The 22,039-nt window shown below is 45.6% G+C and overlaps 1 protein-coding gene and 1 long non-coding RNA gene across 2 annotated transcripts in view; one reads left to right on the top strand and one right to left on the bottom strand.

Moving 5' to 3' along the window:
* Positions 1-1,223: 1,223 nt before the first annotated feature.
* LOC148129822 (uncharacterized) lies at positions 1,224-6,583 on the bottom strand. The gene is made up of 2 exons (XR_015750574.1): positions 6,408-6,583; positions 1,224-1,747 (listed from the first exon to the last, which is right to left on the bottom strand). It is a non-coding gene; the product is annotated as an uncharacterized LOC148129822 (long non-coding RNA).
* Positions 6,584-8,266: 1,683 nt separating this feature from the next.
* Positions 8,267-22,039, top strand: part of TSHZ3 (teashirt zinc finger homeobox 3) — a 90,232-nt gene continuing 76,459 nt past the window's right edge. Inside the window, exon 1 of the mRNA XM_087971518.1 lies at positions 8,267-8,569. Within this exon, the coding sequence (XP_087827644.1) occupies positions 8,530-8,569 (40 nt within the window). The 5' untranslated portion in view covers positions 8,267-8,529. The remainder of the gene's footprint in view (positions 8,570-22,039) is intronic.

Below are 22,039 nucleotides of genomic sequence, written 5' to 3'. Positions count from 1 at the left end.
GAAAGTGAGCTTTAGCGGCCGTGTGCCCGCATGTGGGACTGGAGACGCGGTATTAAAGCAAAAACAAGTCGCGTAGATACCTGCATAAGGCTGGCTCGGGATGGTGGCTTGGCTCTCGAAAGATAAAGACAAATAGTGGGGATTTACGGAAACGGTGGTTTCGGTTCAGACCAAAAGGGATGCGGTGGCAATGAAGAGATTCAGCACAAAAAATGAATATAAGAATAGTCTGTCTGTCTGTCTGTCTGTCTATCTATCTATCTATCTATCTATCTATCTATCTATCTATCTATCTATCTATCTCTTCCATCTATCTATCTCTATCATCTGTCTGTCTGTCTGTCTGTCCGTCTATCTATCTATCTATCTATCTATCTATCTATCTATCTATCTATCTATCTATCTATCTATCTATCTATCTATCTATCTATCTATCTATCTATCTATCTATCTATCTCTAACCGAATTTCCTCCTTGGAAAAGCTTTAGTTTTTGTTTGCAAAAACTAAATCAGGAGGAGCTTTTGAAATGAATAAATCCGCAACTGAATTCTTTGATGAAGACTAAAAAGGGGGGGTTGTATGTGCGCGGGCGCGCCCCCGTTAAAGAATTGATCAAAGTCTCACGAACGACGCGGTTGCAGCCTTTCCTCGGAGGGGATCCCTTTGAGACCCTGCCTCCTCAATGGCTAATTAAAATGGGGAATCTTTTTTTGGGGGGGGCGGGGGGGCAAACCTGCCAAAGTATTATGGGACCTGTTATTTCTTCCCCACCGCTCGACCCTATAAGTGTTCTTTGGGGAATCGGCTGGTTTGTAGGATGTAGCGATGCTCCTGGCATGGAGAAAAGCGAAACTTTGAGGCCGTGGCTATTCGCTTCCTGAAACAATTTACATACTAAGATTCTTCTTAATCGGAAGCGCATTTTTTTTTTTTTTTTTTAAAAAAAAAATCATTTGCAACCAGGAGAGCTTGGAAAATATTTACAGTTTTGGAAGAGTTTCTCCCTTCTAATAAAAATTTTGGGTGAAGTTTCCGAGGTGTTTCTGGCCTCCCCTGCCCTTCCAGAATAATTATGGCAAACCTGGTCTCCCTTCTTTTTCAAAAGCTTTCCTTTTTTTATCTGAAAAGGCGTGAAGAGCAGAGCGGGTTTTATTATTACTTTCTTTCTTTTTTTACAAACCACCAGAACCACAATGTCAGATAGCTGTAAGAGAAGGAAACAAGCAATCCAATATTTATTTTGGCCTTCTTAGAAGATAATTACAATTTTTCTGGAGTAAAGGGCGTGCGTCAAACCAGTTGCTTCCCAAGGGAGAAATTGCTGGGCAAGAATTGTTCACGCTTGCAATCAGGAATGACAATCGCTCTTAACGGCTTGGGGCATCGCTCGTTTTCTTACTAGGAGTTTAGCATCTTTAGTTCCAATCCATTCCCCATCTGTAAGACCTTAGCACCTCTCTGCTCTTTTCCGACGACGCGTCTTTTCAAGCCTCTTCCCCTTTCCCTTTCGGTCGCCTCTGGCCCCTTTCCTAAGCTCGAGGCGCCAGTCCTTTGCGCTTCCTGCCTTTGGGACCTTCCTTAGACTCCACTTTGCAAGGCCTTCCAGATCGGCTCCTGGAGCGCAATAGGCGAGCGACAGGTTCCTTGGCTGAACTTCTTAGCGATGGTCTTCAGCTCGGTGGAAGAAGTCGGAATGGACCTGGGAGCTTCAGGGTGCATTTTCATCCATCTGAATGATTTAGGGACTTAATGGGGTGGGAGGGTTGGAAAGAAGAAGAAGGAAATTCGGTCAGTCAGAAGTCAGAAAAGGAAGAAGGCCAGTGGCCCCAGCGTCTTCTCTGGTGGACTCTTCCACATTCGCTCCTGGGAATTCTGTAGCTTTAAGACTGGAGGGAGGGAGATTCTGGTACCTGCAGTGCCAACCACAAATTACAAATTCGTCTTCAAATCTGACCGTATCCTTGACCCCCTCTCTTTCTCTTTTGGCTACCTTAAGCAGGAGAAGATGCTGCTTTCTTTACCACAGGCGGCTGGCTAGAGTCAAAATGCTGACAATAATCAGCTTTTTAAAAAAGCGATGGAAGTTCCTTAAGCTGCAATCATCATCATCATCATCATCATCACCATTATTATTATTATTATTATTATTATTATTATTATTATTATTATTATTATTATTATTATTATTATTATTATTATTATTATTATTATTATTATTATTATTAAAGGCTGGATAGGATGTAAAAAGGGGAGGCGGACATGAACGATAAATCATAGGTTAGACTCTCTAAGCCCTCTACTATAAATTAGAAATCGCGAGTCCTAATTTGATCTATTGCGGAATTAAGAGGAATTTGATTAGAAAACTGCTGGGGAAACTCCTCTAATCATTAAAAGAAATACCCACCGAAGCCCCTTGTTAAAAAGTGCGGTCGGACCGGTTCCCCCCACCCCACCGCCCCCTCTTTCATAGCGACATTTTCCCCGCCTCAACGAGACCCCCCCACCGTCCTATTTTCCAGAGGGCGACCAAGCCCCCAACTTTCTGTTCCCTTCCTCCAAATAAAAACCCAAACTTCCCATCCGATGCCGCTCCCCTCCCTTCCGCGTCATTGATAAGATTTATTTCCCGAGCCGGGGATGTGAGTTATAAAGAAGCTGCTAACACGTGTTCCCTCTAGAGACCCTGTCCCCAGCATTAAATTAAAGTCCAGTAGGGTTATGAAGAGGTGGGGGCCGGAGGAGAGAAAACGAGGTGTGTGTGTGTGTTTCATCTCTCTCTCTCTCTCTCTCTCTCTCTCTCTCTCTCTCTCTCTCTCTCTCTCTCTCCCTCCCCCCCCCCCTCTCCCTTTCAAAGCTACCAGGTAGCTAATAACGGTGCGAAATTATATCCAATGCCCAGCAGACGTGCCTACTTCTGGGGGGGTAGGTGGGGAGGGGGAGGGAAGTGAATTCTACCCAAGCAGCGCCTTACTAAAATCTGGGCATTTTTAATTTAGTTAAACCCGGACTAATAGAGGTTGGGCCGGCGGAGCAAAGAAGCCACTATAAACGCGCCTTTCGTTCTCTCGCTCTCCTTCCCCGCTTGGGCAAACTTTTCTGCCCAGCCTGGATGGCTGTGTGCTTAAAACATAGAGGAAAGTGGCAACTGACAACATCCTGAGGATTAAATGCGGCAAAAGGGAAGAGGAAAAGATTGTTGACAGGATGGAGGTGGGTGGGAGGCCTGAGACACAGAGAATCAGATGCTCGAGTCTCCGGTTAGGGGTCTGGAAATTCTTTCTTTCTTTCTTTCTTTCTTTCTTTCTTTCTTTCTTTCTTTCTTTCTTTCTTTCTTTCTTTCTTTCTTTCTTTCTTTCTTTCTTTCTTTCTTTCTTTCTTTCTCTCTCTCTCTCTCTCTCTCTCTCTCTCTTTCTTTCTTTCTTTTAAAAAAAGAGGGTTTCCGAAGGGGTTATGCCAGTTTAGGGGAAACTGCCACGTTCTTTGGGAAGGCGAAAGGAGGAGAGCGAGGCGAATTTCCCTCCCTTTGCCAAGAACTGGCGGTCCGTTTATGGCTCCCTGCGTGGCTCTCTAGCCTTGAAATCACGCCACGCCTAATTTTGAACCCGCCACCGAGATTAACCATAGGCATCGGCTTTTTGCACATAAATCGCCTTCAGAAGAGACGCTACAGTACGCGGGTTTTTTTTTTTTTGTTTTTTTTTTGGCCAAGACTTATCGTCACTTGCTTCTATTCTTGCTGAGTTCCCACGGCGTCATTCATCTATTTTAAACTTCATGCTCCGCGTTACAAATGCATCCCCCTCCCAAACGCCGCCCCCTCCCCGCACCCCTGCGTGCTCCACCTTTGAGAGAGCGTGAAGATTATCCGGAGGGGATCCAGTTCTATAAATAATTTATTTATTTATTTCCTTCCTTCCTTCCTTCCTTCCTTCCTTCCCATATTTAAAAAGATAGAAAAAGACTGGAAGATGCCAATTTGAAATTATTGTCCATGTTTTCCAAAGCTGACGGGGGTCTCTTTCTTTTCTCTCCCCCCTTCCCTTCCCTTCCCGTCTCCACGCTCAAATGTAGCAAATACTTTGTCTCCCCCTCCTTTTTAAAATAATAATTATAATAATAGCAATAATTCGGGCGACTGGTCCCCACCTCCTTCGCAGTTGAGCTGGTTTAGGACGTGAATTACTGGCGCGCAGTGCCCGGTCCGCGCGTCCTGCGAAGAAAGCACATTCCGGAGGACGCGGATGGAGGCGCCAACGGAGCGATGGGCAGATGTTGGGGCGGATCTAGCCGGAGCCGAGCGAGGGGCGGTGGGAGACAGAGAAAACGAGGACCGCTTTTCTCTGCTTGTAGGAAAGTAGCTTCTTCGCGTGCAAACACAGGCAGCCGCCGGCACGCAGCCCCGATTTGCCCAGCTGCCATAGAAAAAAACTTTTTTCTGGGGTGGGGTGGGGGTGGGAATGAGGGCGCCTTAAAGGGCTGTAATTTTAGGGGCACTAAATCCTGCGCCAAGCAGAGAGAGGAGATACCGCACACCCAAGTCGGTGAAATGGAAGCCAGCGTCGTGGAGACGCTCCGTCGGAGGAAGAAGAGCGGAAATGAAGAGAAACCCGTTTTCGGCTGCAATTTCCCTGGGCTTTCAAAGAATTTGATTTATTGGGGAGGGGGCAGAGAGGGTGTTTCATGCTAACGGCCGGTTCCCTTGTTTTGGGGGAGGAGGGAGGGAACTAGGATGATGGAAAAAAAGGGGGGGGATAAAACTTTTCTGTTAGGACTTTCCACGCGAGGAAAAGCAAAACAAAACAGCCCCCCTTCCGGAACCTCGGTTCTTATAGAAGGAGGTCAAAACAACTGCCTGGACTGTCTGTCACCTTTGCTCGAGTCCCCCAAATCCTGACGAAGGAGCCTTCGCTCGCGCTTTAAAAGTCTTACCTTGAAAGTGAGATCACTTTGTTCTTTCCCCCCTCCCCACTTTCACTTTTGCGCCCCTTCATAAATATGAGAGAGAGAGAGAGAGAGAGAGAGAGAGAGAGAGAGAGAGAGAGAGAGAGAAGAAATTATTTACTATTGACGTTTCCTGCACTTTCTCTTAAGCCAGAGAGCAGCTGGGTCTTAAAGGCGCGGGGCCGTGATTTGCTGGTCTGTTATTAAACATCTCTCCGACACACAAAGGGAAAAAAAAGGGGGAGGGAGAGGAGGGGAGGGGAGGCAAGGGCGGGAGCGTTGGGGAGGTAGGAGAGCGCGGGGTGGGTGGAATTGGCACTCGAGTGGGTGCTTGGCTCTACCTTCTGATCCACGTTCATAAAGCACTTGAGACCCAGTTAAGAGACCAGCCTCTTCTCCTTCTAGACACCCCACACACACCGCGTCCCCCCCCCGTTTTTGCCGTACCTTATTTTGCAAGCCAGGGAGACCCAATCAAACGCGCAGCCATCGATTCGCCAAGCGCTCTTTGGCAGAGCGAGGAGGGGTTTCCCCGACCTTTCCCCCTCCTCTCTCTCTCTCTCTCTCTCCTTCAGATCTCTTCGCCGCCAATGAACTTGGACGAGGAAGAGGGAAGGGAGGGGGAGCGAGCAGCTACTGCTTCTTGATTCGAGTTTTTTTAAAAAAAAAGAAAAAGAAAAAAAAAAGGAAAAAGTACGTTGTTGCCGAGTTTGGCTGAAGGAGGACGAAAGACAAACTAGCGCGGGTTCTTCTGTGGCCGTGGACTACGTCTAAGCCCACCTTGTCTCCTCTTGATTTCTTTCTTTCTTCTTTTTTTCCCCCTTCTCTCCTCTTCCCTTCTCCCCGCTGTTTTAAAGATTCCCCGGGGCAGAGATGGGCAGGGAAACGTGAAACTCAGGAGGTTGGAGGCGCGATCCCGAAGCGGCGTTTCTCGGCTTTGCAAAAAACCGACCGACCGGTTAAAAAAAGATATATCTCCCACTACGCGCGCTGGTAAGTGGTGCTGCGGGAGGGGGGGGGGGGTCGCTCGCGCGAAGAGAGAGAGGAGGGAGAGAGGGAGAAGGGAGAAAAGTGGGTGTGATCCCCCCCCTTCCCTCGCTGAATGCGCCTTGGCTTTGGGTCTTCCAGGGGTCGGCTCGGTGCAGTTTTGCAGCAGACAAAGTGCCATTAGGAGTAGTTCGCGCGGCGCTTGGTATCTCGAGGCCCCTCCCTCAGCAAAACGGGATGTCCCCAGCCGCCCCCTACCCAATGCGGAAGGTTTCTTTGGGGACAAGTCCAGGAATTTACGCTGTCACTCAAAAAAAAGGAAGAGCCCCCTCCCCTTCCCAAGTTAGCGCTTGGCTCGCAAATCCTCGGAGGGAGAAAGGTGTATTGGGAGTTACTTTCGGTGGGGAAATACATAGGGCAAAGGAGAGGGCCGAGAGCACCCCTCCTCCCCACCTCTTGCGGACTGGAACTTACCCTTCCCCCTCATTTGGGGTCCGTGGGACTGTCCCCCTCCCCTGTGCGCAGCGACTTCCAAAAGGCTTCCTTTTAAAGGAGAGAGAAAAGTTCCAGAATGGGGACGGTCTGGGGTTGCAGGTAGTGCTTTAGCCGGGCCTCTTCTATCTCTATGCAAAGTCCCCTCTCCACCACTCCATCCCTTCCCCCCGCACTTCCCCGTGGAACTGGTAAGCTGGCGGTTCCTTTCCCGGCTCCCCTTTGGCTTTGATAGATCGGCTGTCAAGAGCCCGAACTGGTGGAAATCCGCGGCGGCAGGATTTGGCGGAGAAAAGCTTTCTTTAAATCTTTTGGGACTGGAGTGGGGGGGCCGCGCGCGCGAGGGAATGTCTCTTTCGTTGTTGAAGAAAGGGAACGCCGTTCCTTTCTCGGCGCATTTGGGGGGAAGTATTCTCCCCCCCGCCACCCCCAGCCCGTGGAAAAGGGGCGCTCCGAACAATTCTGGATGTCGGAAGGCCGGGGTCATTTTTATGCTCACCCCGTCCTCCTTTCCAAGAGAGAGAGAGCCGGGGAGCTGCGCTTTCTGTAAAAGGAAAGCGGTCTTTTCTTTTAAATTCTTGGGCGGCTCACACGCCTGAGCGGGGTCGAGCTGGCGAGGTCATGAAAAGGGTAGGTGGGTTGGAGAAAGCTTTTGGAGAGGCGTTTCTGCCCTCCTGTCCCAAACAGAGTTTAGACCGAGGAGTTGCTTTCCCTGCTTTCCCTCCTCCCTGGTTCCACAATCGTAACGGATTGTGTGGGAAGCTACAAAGTTCGGGTCTCACCTGCAGAAAAGAGGTGGGGGGGGTTGGTCCTCCTCGGTCATTCAGTGGGGCGCCCTAAAGCGAGAGACCCCCCGCTTCTTGCGGATGGGGCGAGCCAACCCACCCTTCAAGATGCCGCAGAAGGGCAGACTTTGGCCTCTTGGGGAAGCCTCTCCCTCCCTTGCTGGAAGGTTGGGGCGGGGGGGTGGGCACGAGAAAACTTCCTTGGTTCCCAACCCCGGCGGGGGGGGGGGGGGGGGGGCGGGAGGAGGCGTCCACAGAATGGCGCTAGGCTGGAGAGGGAGTTTCTGGCGGAAGAGCGAAGCCCCTCCTCCCTCCCTCCCTCGCCCCTCCTCCTTTTCCCGGCTCTGAACTTGGGGAGGAGGAGGGGGGGATCCGGATGCCCCTCTGTCGCCTGGCCCGCCCCCCTTCCCTTTGCCTCCCCGCCCCCCCCTCAACCCGCCGCCCGTGCGCTCCCGGGCGGCTGCTGGGCGAGCTGCAAAGAGGGAAGGGGCGGCGGCGGCGGCACCAGCAGCACCAGCAGCCGCGGCGGAGGCAGAGGCGGAGGCGCCCGCCTGGTTCTCGCGCAAAGAGTCACGCCGCGCTGCTCTCCTTTTTTCCCCCTTCCAGCCCCTGCCTGTTGCCGGAGCCGCCGCCAGCGCCAGCGCCGAAGGAAACCCAGCCGCCGGCCCGCCGCCACAGCCTTGCGGGGAGCGGAGCCACCGCGCCGCGCCTCGGAGCGCCGCCGAGAGAGGGCGAAGGAGAAAGCGCGCCCGGGGAGGAAGCAAGCGAGAAGCTGATGCCTTGAGGGCTCCGGAGTTGCCGGCGGAGGCCAAGGGAGGAGAGCGGGGAGGGGAAAGGCTCCCTCCCCCATCCCCTCCCGCTCGGTCGGGGGGCTTCTCCGCCTCCTCCTGGCCGCGGGGCGACCTGTCAAAACTCGGCCGTCCTGCCCGCCGCCGCCGCCTCCGCCGCCGCCGCCGCGAACGGGGCAGTCCTTGCGCCCTGCTTGCGCGCCTTGCCTCCGCCTCCGTCTCCTCCTCTTCCACCCCAGCGTGCATGCCCAGCGGCGGCGGCGGCGGCGGGGGTGGCGGCGGCCGCAGCAGCAGCAGCAGCAGCAGCAGCAGAACCAACAACAACAACAACAACAACAACAACAACAAAGCAACAGCCGCCGCCGCAGGAGAAGCAGCAGCCGCCACCGCCTCGCAGCCCAGCCTGGAGTGGCTCCAGCGGGTTGGAGCGAGGCGCCCTGAAGCCCGTCGCCTTGCCAGCCTTGCCAGCCCGGAGACGCCGCCAGCTCCCCCGTCTCCTCCAGGCGCTGCCGGCGGACGCGGCCAGGCAAGATGCCCAGGAGGAAACAGCAAGCGCCCCGGCGCTCAGCAGGTACGAGCAGCGGAGTCTTCGGGGCGCTTCGGCTGGGGAGGGAGAGGGTGCCCTACTACTGCCCCCCCCCGCCCCCGGTCCCGGCTCCTTTGGGGAAGAGGGGAATCTGGAGAGGCACCTCCGGTCTTCCTCCTGGCAGGGCTCGCTTCCTCTCCCCCCCCTCATCCCCCAGCTCTCTTTCCCTCTTCTTGACTGGCCCGACCCTTCGAGGCGGTTTAGAGGAAGAGAAGAGGGGGAGGGAAGAGGAGTGGGGTCCTAGGAAAGAACCCCCCCACTCCCCGCTCCTGTTTGGAGTTCTTGGCGGGACTTTGGCTTTTGGTTTGGGGGTCCAGATCTTCCGTAGCGCCGGCACCTTTGTCCACTGGCTGCCCCTTCCAGGTGGGCTTCTCTCCCGCTTTCTCCTTTCTCCCCCCCCTCCATTCCCCCCCCAAAGAAAGGATGGTGGAGCTATTTTGCTTGCCTTCTCCTGCCGGTGGAGGTTTAGGGGGCTGATGGTGTGCATTCCTCCCTTCAACTTTCTTTCTGGTTCTTTCTTAAGGGGTTTGGGGTGGGCTGAAGGACAGCAGTTCAGGACCATCCATCCATCTCCTCCTCCACTTCCTTTCCAAGATTGAGGCCTTACAGGAAATGAGAGCAAAAAGATCCTGGGCTTTGTCAGTTGATGACAATAATTGTGTTTTTTTTTTTTTTGCATTTCCTTTCTTATTTCCAGAGTTTTATTCCAACCCCCTCCCCTTCTTTTTCCTTTGTTCCCCCTCCCATCATACAAGGGATCACTTTTTGGGGTATGGCTATACAGTATTTGCAAAACCTGAGATTAAAAGATTCAGGGTATGAATCTAGACACACTTTCCTTTGCAGTTTGACCTGCTATCTTCCTTCCTCCCTCCCTCCCTTCCTCCCTTCCTTCCTTTCCTCCCTTCCTTCCTTGCTTCCTTCCTTCCTTCCTTCCTCCTTCCTTCCTTCCTTCCTTCCTTCCTTCCTTCCTCTTCCTCCCTTCCTTCCTTCTTTCCTTCCTTCCTTCTTTCCCTCGTTCATCCCTCCCTCCTTTCCCTCCATCTTCCTTCCTCCCTTCATTCCCCCTTCTTCCCTTCTCCTTTCCTTCACCTTCCTTCCTTCCTTCCTTCCTTCCTTCCTTCCTTCCTTCCTTCCTTCCTTCCTTCCTTCCTTCCTTCCTTCCTTCCTTCCTTCCTTCCTTCCCTCCCTCCCTCCCTCCCTCCCTCCCTCCCTCCCTCCCCTTCCTTCCTTCCCTTCCTTCCTTCCTTCCTTCCTTCCTTCCTTCCTTCCCCTCTCTTACATTTTACTGGCAGTCATCTTTAACTCAGGTGGACCACAATAGAATCTATGACACCAATTCATTGGCCTGTTTGCCCTGCTGGATCTGATGGGCTGATGGAGGGCAGATCATCTGTTTGCTTTTCATTCATTCCCCATAAACCTCGAGAAATCACTTGCCATGGTAACAGTGACTCCATATGACGTCAGGCATGTGGCCTTTGAAGCAGGGTCAGCATAACTTTTTGTCAGGGTGATGGTTCACCTCTACCACACGCAGTGTGTCTGTGGGCCTTGGGTTTTTTACAAGGAGTTGTGCTACCAAGAGGATGGTCTGGGAGGGACTCCTAGTTCTTGCAGAAAGAAGGTATCTTTCACAGTATCTTCTAGGAAATATCTTGATCTGAAACTTAGGGAAGTTTTTGTAGGTGGCACTTTTTAAGGAATTATTTGTAAGTTGTAGAGCCAGGACTTCACTACTGTAACTTATATCTCCCCAAAGCAGTTTATCTGTTTATTGTCTCCTTTATCCCTTCCTCCCCCACCCCAAAAGGAAGAGGCTTCTCCCATCCCAGCCCCCTCTGTTGAGTATCTTTTAAACATCTGGAAAGTTTACCATTCTCCTGTACAGGGTGTGAAAAGATATGCACACACATACAGGTTTCATCGTGAAAATGCTTTCTGGGTGACTCTGAGTTTTGCTTCCAAACGGATTCGCAATTCCATTTTATGAAGTGGAGTTTTAATATATAGGTAGCTAAAATGAAAAGGCCGTCTTGAAAACTGTGGTTCATTTCAAGGTGAAGCTAGGTCTTATTCTTCAGATGGAACCAACTGTGAAAAGTCATACTAAACAGGAGCAAAAAGTTTCTAGTCCATAAGCTTTGAGGTTGGAGTGTGTGGAGATTATTATGTTGTACTTTGAGGTATGGATAGATGTGTGATTTGCTTGTGAAAGTTTAGTTTCTCTTTTCTTTTCAATCCAGAGCTGGGTATGAGTCAGTTTTTCTGTGTGTGCCTTATTGGGGAAAAAGTAAAGTATCTTTTTTTAAGGGGGTGGATAGGCTAAATAAAATGCAAAGGGTAGCAAAGCCTGTTTTACCAACATGCGAAATTACTGTAAAACAATTATCAAATCTACCCTGGAGCCTTTCTTTCTTTCTTTTTTTGTTCAGATGTCCTAAAAGAGTCTTTCTCTCCCTCCCCCTCTCTCTCCCTCTCTCTCTATCTATATTTCTAATAAACAAAACATTGCAAATTAGTAAACAAAAATCATTTGTTAAAAAAAAGTAAGATTATAGGTAGCTTTAACAGGAAATAGAAGAACAGACCTGCTCTATCAAAACATCCCGTCAAAATGACTTTGTTTCATATTTGATTTAATTGTCTCTCTCCCGACAGGCACATTTGTCAATAGCCTAATGGTCAATCCGATGTTGGCAGAGTGAATGCTTTCATTCTTTCTCCCACATTCGGTTTGCCTTGATCAAAAATAATGCCTTTGGTTGATGGTCCTACGGGTTGCTGGAGAGCAGACCTGGAAAAACTCTGCTTATTTAGGGTAGGGGAAGTACAGCTGCCACTGGGAAGCACAATGAGCGTCACTAATGTGTTAATATACCACAAACTATGTCTGTACACAGGAACAGAGATATACCCACCCACACCTATATTTGATTTCACAGCTGCAAGTTATAAGATTCATGGCCGCTCTTAGGGTGCATTTTGGAGGGGTGGTAAATTTACTGCTTTGTAGTGATAGAGCAAATAATGTGTGTGTGTGTGTAGGGGTTTACATGCATTGGAGAGAAAGCACACACATTTACCGCTTCATAGCAATAGAGCAAATAATGTGTGCATGGATGGGTTTACATGTGTTGGACGGAAAGCACCCACACACATACACACAAATTCACGTTGATTCATCTTTCAGGTAATTCAGCCTTCCAGCAAGCTTGAAAAATATTCTTGGAAATATCTACCCATCTACCTACCCTGTTTTCTGTCTCTTTCACTCTCTTTCTCTCTTCCTCCTCCTCCAAACGGAAAGGTCCGCTCAGCCATAAAAAAAAAAAAAAAAGAAAAGAAGCAAAGTTGTTTTGCTAGCTTCATTAGTGTTCACCTAATTAGCTGTAAACCTGATGGATTCCTGACAGCTTTAATGATTGGAGATGACAAGCTCCACGCAGTGTCATCCAGCGGAATTAGGTTTGGAACTAGTTTGATGTAATCAAGTTGATATTACACAGTCCTGGTTGCCTTTAGTTGTGCATTAACTCAATTTTCTGCTGCAGGTGACAAATGGGTTTTGGTACCTGGATAATCATGTCATAGGAATTAGGGCCCTCATAATGGTCTGGAGTAGAATAACAACAACAAAGCACTCCTGGCTGCACGGAGAGCTTGCTGTGCATAGCACAGGCAGGTGTGCAAATTCTTTGTGTTTTTTTTTGGCTCAGAGGGTTCACACCACAAGAGAGAAGGCTGAATCTGTCCCACGGACTCATGAATCAGTGAAAAGGACATGGTGGATTTGTTGACTTTAGGTCTTAGGTTAAGTGGCACAGACAGACTGGTAGATAAGGAGGAGCTAAGAAAAGCTTCTAGGAGGGCACGGTGCATTTGGGAAGTTAGGCTAAAAGATGGTGCACATATAGAGAAAAACAGGTTTCTGTTTAGGAAAGCCGAGGTTCTTATATGAATCGATGAGAATCAAGATAATCAGCTTGAAATGTTCATGTATTTAAATGCTTAAAATATAAAACACTATCATTTCAGATGGTGGAGGGGGGAAGATGTGGCTGTAATCATATTTTGGGGAGTTAAGAGAATGAATGATGTCGCTGCCTCCAAGATGTAACTTGGAGAAGAGGCCTGTTTTTGCCCTGTTAAGGTGCACCCTGATTTAGATCCTTTTCCAGGGATTTTGGGGGAAAAGGTGCTGAGATTAAAAGAGCCAAGGTATGAATCTAGACACACACAATGGAGAGAGCCCACCTGAGGCTTAAAAAGATGGAAAATAATGTTTGATGCTTGGCAAAACACTTGGGTGGAACCCTGAATGATGAAGTCCTACTGTCTCTGGCTTGCACTGTTCCATGAGTTGAGATGTCTTCTCCAGAATTGTGTGCGTGGTGTTGTATGGGTGTGTGTTTAGTAAAACATTGAAAGTGACTTTTTAACTTCAGGCACAGAAGGTGGAGAAATGGGATGTTTATTTGTTTTTTTTTTCCCTCCCTCTCTGTTTCCTTCTGTTGTATTTTGGTTTTTAACGGTCTTGAACTACTTTGTTGATCTTACATCCCAGTGCAGCTGGCAACTTTTCAGAGGCACAAAGTGGGATATGAATGAATATAACGTATCTAATTTTCCGTCTTCAATTCCAGCAGTTCAGGCAACTGAAATTCGCCTGAGCTTGTATTTTATCAGTAGCTTTTTGCCAGCGATTTCGAGCAGCAAAAGATAAGAAGCCAAAATAATTTGTGTTCTTTTAATTTCGGATCCTTTCCTTTGCAGCCTGACCTGCTATCTCTCCTTCCTTCCTTCCTTCCTTCCTTCCTTCCTTCCTTCCTTCCTTCCTTCCTTCCTTCCTTCCTTCCCTTCCCTTCCCTTCCCTTCCCTTCCTTCCTTCCCTTCCCTTCCTTCCTTCCTTCCTTCCTTCCTTCCTTCCTTCCCAGATTCTTTCCAGCAGAAAGCTGACAAAATGATTAGTTATGGTTGCCCTTTGCTTATTCCACTCCCCCCTCACCACTGTAAAGTATTAGGAACAATTACAAACAAAAAGAAAAAAAAATGGTAGCAGGCATGGAGTGATTCGTAGCTCTCCTTAAAGCAATCCTAATTCCACCAAAAAAAGCTGTCTGGAAAAGAGAATTTTCCAGAATCAGCTGACACGACTCCTATTAGCTTGACAGCTGTCAATTACCTCTTCAGTGTTCTCCTGGGCCACTAGTTTATTGTGTGCTGTTGATGTTGTCATTTTCATCTCCGTTTTGCCTTGAGCGCTGTGATGAGCTGGAGTGAAATAGTCAATAACTGATGTATCAGCAGTTATTTCTTAACATTGCCTCACGAGTCTGCATTTCGCCCCCCCCCCTTTTTTAAAAAAACCTATACTAAAGATTGTTTTGTAAAGTGATTAGAATGAATTGTGACTGCTGCAGGGTTATGGGGAATGCAGTCTATTGCTATGTGCGATGCGAGGTAGCAAGATTCTCTTCAGTTTTCCCTGTTTGTCAAGGCTGCTTCTGTGATCAGGGAGAACGCTTGAAAAGGAAGACGCTTTTTTGTGGGCTCAAGATCCCTTTCAGAGCAACGCAGGTTGGGGAGGGCGTCAGCTTGCACCGGTGTGTGTACAAATGGGTTAGTAAAAGGGTGAATAAAAAAAGAAATTATTCGCACCTTGGACGGAGACAGAGAACCTATCCTGTGTACTCCAAACTGTGGCTATCTCTCCCATTGCTTTATGCCCTGGCCATTTAGAAGGCAATCTGTCTGCAGATTTTATTTTATAGTTCAAATGGATCTCCAAATTCTTAATATTAGGCAGAAATTTGCCACCATCTCTCATTGCAATATTACCCTGAATTAGGCACATATGCTCAGAAACCGTGGCTGCAAAAAAAAAAAAAAAATCACATCATCTTAACATGATTTTCAAAATCATTAGGTATTAGATATAAAAACAACCACTTCCAATATTACATTCTTGGAATCCTTTTCATTTTTTCAGCGACACTCCCAAATTATGGTTTATCGGTTGAAATGTTTTTTTTTTAAAGAAGAATCAGAAGGCGAATGCAATATATGGCATTTAATAATAATAGTGATATAGACTGGTTCATCTAGACAGATAATATGCAGTTGTAATTAGAGGGGATAGACAGGCATTCATTTTTAAATTCTTTGACACATGCATAAAATTGTCATCTTATCTTATTCTATGACTATTTTATGTTAGCTTGATAAAGTGTCCTGATACATGCACTTAAATGTCTCTAAGCCTTTCTTTCTTTTTTAAAAACCCAGACAGATTAATTCTAGTTTCCAGCATTTGCAGACTCATTAAATTAATTTCCTAAATCTGACTAAACAGAGAATGTCTTGTATTTCAGTAACACATAACATGAGGAAGGGAACACATCATTTGATTACGCTGTTTCTTGTTTTAAAAGATTTTTAAAAAAAAGATTTAGAAAGAAAAAGTAATGGCTTGAATGCATTTATAAGCCTATGAATTATAATTTGGATAAATCTTGAGGAAAACATGATGATGATTTATCTCAAAAATAAAAATCCAAAGTTAAGGCCTTCCTTCCTTCCTTCCTTCCTTCCTTCCTTCCTTCCTTCCTTCCTTCCTTCCTTCCTTCCTTCCTTCCTTCCTTCCTTCCTTCCACCAGCCACTGAGATTAACATGTAAGGGCAAAAATAATCAAGAGACTTCTGAGTATTTGCCAGTTTTCTAGCACCACGTAAGTTTCATTACAAATAATGGATTTTACAAAATAATTTAGTCTTTCATGTTTTCAGGTGTCTTCTTAACTGATCGCTGCTCTTTTCTTTGGGTCTATAGCAATGTATTTTAGATGTTTAGTTTCTTGGGTAGAGTCTGTCATATTTCCCAGTTCAACTTTCAGCCAGTAAAAATCTAGCTGAACTTCTTAGAACAATGCTATTTTTTTCCTTTTTTAAAAAATCCACTTATGGTGCTCAGATTGAAGAGGTCAAAAGGGCATCTGCGTAGCCTGTATTGGAGAATTGGGAAGGCAGGTGGAAAGTCTCGTCCGAATTCTGCATCCGCATAATATGTTTTGTTAAGGGAAAAAAAAGATATTGTTCTACATTTTAAGATGCCTGGGATGCATTAATATTCATTTTCATTTATTTCATTTTCGTCATTAAACTGGGTCCAATATCCCACCCTCTCGTGTGCTCTTTGTAGAATTCAGGTTGCATAAAACAGGCCATTTTTAATGAACAATTTAATGTAAATGGCATCTGAATTTAAATTAATATTAATGAAGCTTTGAGTGAATTTATTTTGCATACACAAAGAATTGTGACTCTTTCACCCATTTACTCTTGTGTCTGTATTTAGAAGCACATTTTGATAGAAAGACAGTTAGCTTTTCCCCCCCTTTTTAAAATCTTTTACTCTATTATTTTTAGTGTATGATTACAAATGTTCTGTAAATGTTTTCATACCTTTGTCTTCTTCTTAGAAAAGCATTAGGCAGAACATCCCTTTGCAAACCTGGGCATTATTTGTTTATTTGTTTTTTAATCTCCATTTTTAGTAACTCTCGTGGCTCTTTCTTGTTCTAATTTTGACTTTAGCTCTGCCTTGAAGCTTTAAAAGATTGTTTTGAATATTAGTTAGCGGAGTGTAGATGTTTCCTTCTTATCTAATACATTATGTATCCTGGGATGATAGGAGGTTTCATAATTAATTCTGTTAAATATAATTGCTGTAATCACTTTGATGCTACACATAATAAAATTGAATGTGGTAAGCCTGTGAAAAAAAATATAAACACTTTTAACAAGTGTTTAACAAAAAAATATAAACACTTTTGAATCAAGGTCATAAATGCATTTACCCAGGTGCCGTCTGAATTTTGTTTGCCTTTCCTTAGTCAATGCAACAACCTTTTATCGTCTTCACGGGCTCCGTGCAAACAAGTGGATATTTCTAAAAATGAAGATAAAATGAAGGCTGGCCTTGCAGAGGATAGGACAGTACCAACTGAATGAGCAAATGAGTTGTGGAAATGGAATCTGTGTTGTGCCTGGGAGTGAGGCATGATGGGAAATTCATAGATACTCTTCATTTCTCTCCTAAGCCCTTCCCACATCCTAGATTTAGTTAAAAAGAGATGATGGCACCCCAGACAAACAAAAAATGCGTGTTAATGTGCTCTTTTAACTCCCTTCCGCTCTTTTTAATGAGGAGCGGTGGGTATTTCTTTGGAAATACCGTTGTCCACAAGAAGGAAATAAAAACACGTATAAGACAGGATGTACATGAAGATCCTGGATTCTGAGCGAAAGATGTTTAATGAGTCCATTGTTCTTAATTAGTTGCACACCATGCTTAACGCTGCAAAGGTCACTTGATTTTACGATCTCCCCTCAAATGCGACTTTGTAAGTTTCTCTTCAATTTATATTTTACGGCCTCGTGTTTTCTTGAGGAGGGAGGTGAGTCATGGAAAAGAGGGCCGGTCTACCAGTTGTAGAGCGAAGGGTTAGGCCCAACACAGGATGTATGGATGTCTTTGGGCATGCTGGGTGAATTTAACTTCTGAAAGCTGAGCAAACAAAATCCTGGCCATCCTGTTAGCAAATTGTTCTCAAGCAAAGGACAGGGGACCAGGGTTTTGGGGTTTTTTTTTTTTTTGAAGTATCTCTGGGCTTTGTGCCCGTGAGTCCTTTCCTTGCTAGGTCAACCTTGCTGCCTGAGGGCCAAATCTCAGCAGGCGTCTCCGGCACGCTTGGCGAGAGCAGCTGAGACTGGCAGCCATCACTCATGCCTCTGTGACACCGAGTCTGTTTTTGATGGCAGGGAATGATAAAAAGGCCTGGAACTATAGAGCCCCTGTAATCAGGGCCAGCGCTGATATCCGTTTCAACTTTGACAGCTTCTTCCTTTTCTATTTTCACCGCCAAGACTGTCTCAACTCTCCCGCCCCCCCTTTTTTTTGACTCCCTTTTCTTTCTTTCTTGTTTCATGTACTTGATCATTCTCAGATGCTGGGAATGAGTCTGTTTCTTTCTTTTCCTTTTTCTTTCCCACCGGAATGGGAGGGGAACCCTTTTGGGGCTGGGCAGGTGTGAGAAGGAATGAGAATATATATATATATGTATGTATGTATGTATGTATGTATGTATATGTATATGTATATGTATATGTATATGTATATGTATATGTATATGTATATGTATATGTATATGTATATGTATATATGTGTGTGTGTGTATGTATGTGTGTGTGTGTGTGTGTGTGTGTGTGTGTGTGTGTGTGTTTTATTCAGCTTTGTTCGGGTATTTTCCCACGTCATTGTAGTTGTGCTTTTAAATTTGTAGCAACGTTTCGGCAGAATCTCATCTGCCATCATCAGGCTCCTGTATTGTGTTCGTCTGTGAGTCAGACTTTTACAGTGGTTTCATGAATGTATGTACATATGTATGTATGTATGTATGGTATGTATGGTATGTATGTATGGTATTCAGCTTTGTTCGGGTATTTTCCCACGTCATTATAGTTGTGCTTTTAAAGTTGTAGCAACGTTTCGGCAAAAACATTGTGCTTTTAAAGTTGCTACAACTTTAAAAGCACAACTATAATGACGTGGGAAAATACCCGAACAAAGCTAAATACCATACATGTAAGTACTCGCGAAAACTTAAGAAAACATATATATGTATGTATGTATGTAAGTATGTATGTATGTGTGTGTGTATATATATATATATATATATATATATATATATATGTGTGTGTGTGTGTGTGTGTGTGCGCGCATGCATGCATGTATGTATGTATATACACACACACATACACACACATTGCTGTGAGCCTGTTGCTAATTAATGTTCCTCCATAAGATTCTGTCGGAGTTGAGTAATGTTTTTGATCTTTATGCCTGATAACTGCATACTTAATGAGATTTCAAAGCTGTGAGTGCAGCTCGTACAATTATTGACAGATGCCTTTTCTTTGCCATTGGGTTCAGCATCATAAATCCTCTTGCGGTAATGAGGTTCAGAAGTGCCACCCTGCCAGTGAGCTAATGAAAGGAGGGGAGGGAGGGAAGGGAAGGGAAGAGGAAAGGAGGGGAGGGAAGGAGGGAGGGTGGGTGGGTGGGTGGGTGGGAGAGAAGCGAACGTGTGCCTGACACATTTTTTCCCTTTTAAAATTTACTATGCTGGTGTCAAGCTGTGGGACAATTACTTCAAACATGCTAATTTTTATCTTGCTTTCAATGTCAGGCTTGCTTGTGGTCTCTGCATTGCACTCTCTCCCCACGTAGCCCCTTTTCCTTCCTCTGTTCTCCCCCTCCCCCGTTGCCGTTCCCTAATAATAAATAAAAATCACATTTAACATTTTTTAGCATGGATCATAACTGCCAAGGACTTTGATAGATGCATGTTCTTTAAGCTCTTTCTCTCTCTCTCTCCTTTTACTTTTTTGGGAGGAGGGGTCAATTCCCCATCAGCAATTGGACTTCCGTTCCTCTCTCTCTCTCTCTCTCTCTCTCTCTCTCTCTCTCTCTCTCTCTCTCTTTCTCTCTTTCTCCCTCCCTCCCTCTTTCTCTTCTCTCTCTCTCTGTGTGGGGGAGGGATAGCATGGAGAGGATATTTTTTTTTTTTTGTAAAAGCAAAACAAAACAACCAAACCCTTGGGGGAAGAGGAAGGGAATGCACAAACTCCATGGGCCTCTTGTCAGTTTGTCCTCCCCCGAACCACTTGAAACATCGTAGATTTCATTTTAGACTTGAGGAACGAAATCCTGGTGGAGAAGCCTTGTGCTGTGCCAAAGACTCGATTTCCGTTTCAGCAGAGCTATATATCACTGACCCACCCTTCCCTTGTGACAGAATGACAGGTGTCATTTATCAAACGCAGCCTGCCAAACAGCAGGGAGGGGTGTGGGTTTCGGGAAAAGGAGAGGGGAGGGAGCCGGATGCAGAAGTCCCAGGGAATTCTTGGGGAGGGTGACTAACTCCTTTCAGAGCAGCTTCCTCAGAACCTGGAGGCCTGGAGAACAGGTAGATGCTCCCTCTTGGACCAAAAAAGGAGCCTTGATGGGTCGGCCTGCTTAGTTCTAAGCTTGAGGTCAACTTCTAACCACTCCTCTCTCTCTCTCTCTCTCTCTCTCTCTCTCTTTTGGAGACGGGAAGGGGTGACTTCTTGGTGAAAGGAGAAAGGGTATCATTGACAGCTATCGTTCAAAGAGCTGGAGGTTGTGTAAATGAATCCAGGCAAGTTCTGTGTCACTTGGTTCAGACATACATGATTTGAAGATGGATGTTCTTTAAAAAAAGATTGATGGTGGGTAAGCAAGAGTGTGGCGCCATTTATCATTTTGAATATTATTTAGACTTACCGCAGAAAGCTGTAACTTGAGAGTCAGAGGAGCTGGGGCACCAAGAGGTCTAAATGTCCACATTTTTGATGGATGGACTTTCCTCCCCCCACCCCCTCCATCTCCCTCTTCTCCGCTCAGCTGCACTTTTTCTCTTATTGTTTGTTACCAGATACCACCAGTCGATTGTTGAACAGGAGTCCTTAATCTTGTTTTTAAGGGGACCAGACAATTTGTAGGTATGGAAAACAAAGGGCTCATGATAAGAATCTCGGATCATAATAGTTAGGTAAACAGGTAAAGAATAGAAGCAGAGTCACCGCTTGTGTGATTTTGTACTTGGTGAACTGTGAAGTGGAGAGAAATCTTTCTGAGCAAGGGTTCTGAAAGAGCCCTTCAAGAAAAACCCAGCTATGTTTGAGTAGAACGAATGAAATTTCTCCCGAATGGCCTGGAAAACAGAGGGAGCCTAAAAAAGTGAAGGTTAGCTTAGTAACAGGGAAATCACTTTTTGCCAACATAAATTTCTGTTGTATGTCAAAACATTTGAGCACAAACCAGAATGGAATGCCAAATAAGACGGTCTTCTCCATTTTGAAATCTAGTGTTCAAAACATCATCCGATTGTATTTAAGCTTTGTCGAGTTTAATGTCCACTCAAACCTGGATCTTCTTGTGATTATCTCAAGTAATGTCATATTTTTGGCGCTGTTCGTGGGATACTCTATTCCCCCCAAAAAAAAACAACCCCAGCCCATTACCATTTTCAGGAAGAGTGAACTCTTAAAACCTGGGAGAATTCTGGGTTCGGGCTTACAATGGTAGTTGTTAGAACCATATATTGTATTAGAAACATATCGTATTTATAATTACAGTGTATTCAGAATGGAAGCAGTGCAGTCATGTATGCTACCAGAATTAAGAAATCGGTTAAGTATGAAGTAGCCATTTCATCAGATTTGTCTCTCTGAGCTGGCCTTCCCTGATGTGGTATCCATCAGATGTGATAGGATGGGATTGCAAGCTCTTAACATTTCCAATAGAAAGCTGCAATTTCAAGAAATCGAGTTCTAACCCAATACAATTAGTGATTCTTCAGGGTTGTAGGCAAAACCAGAGACCTTTCATCACCTGGTACATGGGATTGCATGCAAACTGCTTGCTCTGCTCCTCATCTAGACTTATCAGGAAAAAGGTATCCGGGATCGGCTTGCATATGTTATCATGTAAATTTTCATGCGGTGTATTTTCATGGATGATGACCTTATGGAATGGTCCCAAAAACTCCTGGATTGTTTGAATACGCTATAGGCAAACACTTACCTAAAGTTAACTGAATTATGGCTTGCTTAATTGGTTTAACATGACACAGTGAACCCTAAGCTGACTACAAAAGCGAAAACATTTTTTTTAATTTGTTTTGGTTAATGTGTGGTTCAGCTGGTAGTGTGGGTTTATTTTTATCGTGTTGAAATCTGCCTCCTTGGGCAGCATCTTTTTTCTCTGGTGGATTGACTTCCTGAATTGTTAACAACCTTGATATAATCCTTCCAGAAAAGTGAGTGTTCTTTTCCTAGGAATTCCAAATTGTAGGAATTTTGCATTTATAGAGTACCTGAGTAAACCAATGATTGTGACTCAACCAGTCCCGTAAATAGCTTGAGAATTAGACTCCTTAATCTGTATAAATTTCCTGTATCAGCTTTTAGATTCCCATGTATGAAATTTCAGGCTGAACAACAACAACAAAAAAGAACAATTAGTAAATCAAGTAAGGTTTCTAGTACAGCGGCTTGTTTTCCAGGAATCATGTTTTGCATATCTAGTGCAAAAATGGCACCGAGTCATATGGATTTATTTTTTTAAAAAAAAAAACACCCTCCAATGACTACAGATCGGTCATTTTCAGTTTCAGTTTATCTCTTTTCCTGAATCCCTGAGTTCTGTTTTGTTACTCCAAAGAATGTATTCTAAAGTTAACTCTAAAACCTGCATGTTTTTGTGCTGACTTTCCCCAAAATTAACTATTTGTTTTCCATTTGGCTTAATGCAGTGCATTTTTATATTCACTCAGGTGATACAGGGCCTTTGTACAGAGTGAATTTCAA

Source organism: Notechis scutatus, chromosome 9 (assembly GCF_049901735.1).
Source record: "Notechis scutatus isolate UNSWTSFEM ecotype Mainland chromosome 9, rNotScu1.2, whole genome shotgun sequence".
NCBI classification, from domain to species: domain Eukaryota; kingdom Metazoa; phylum Chordata; class Lepidosauria; order Squamata; family Elapidae; genus Notechis; species Notechis scutatus.
The sequence above is the reverse complement of the archived record's forward strand: the minus strand, read 5'-3'. Positions and strand labels throughout refer to the sequence as shown.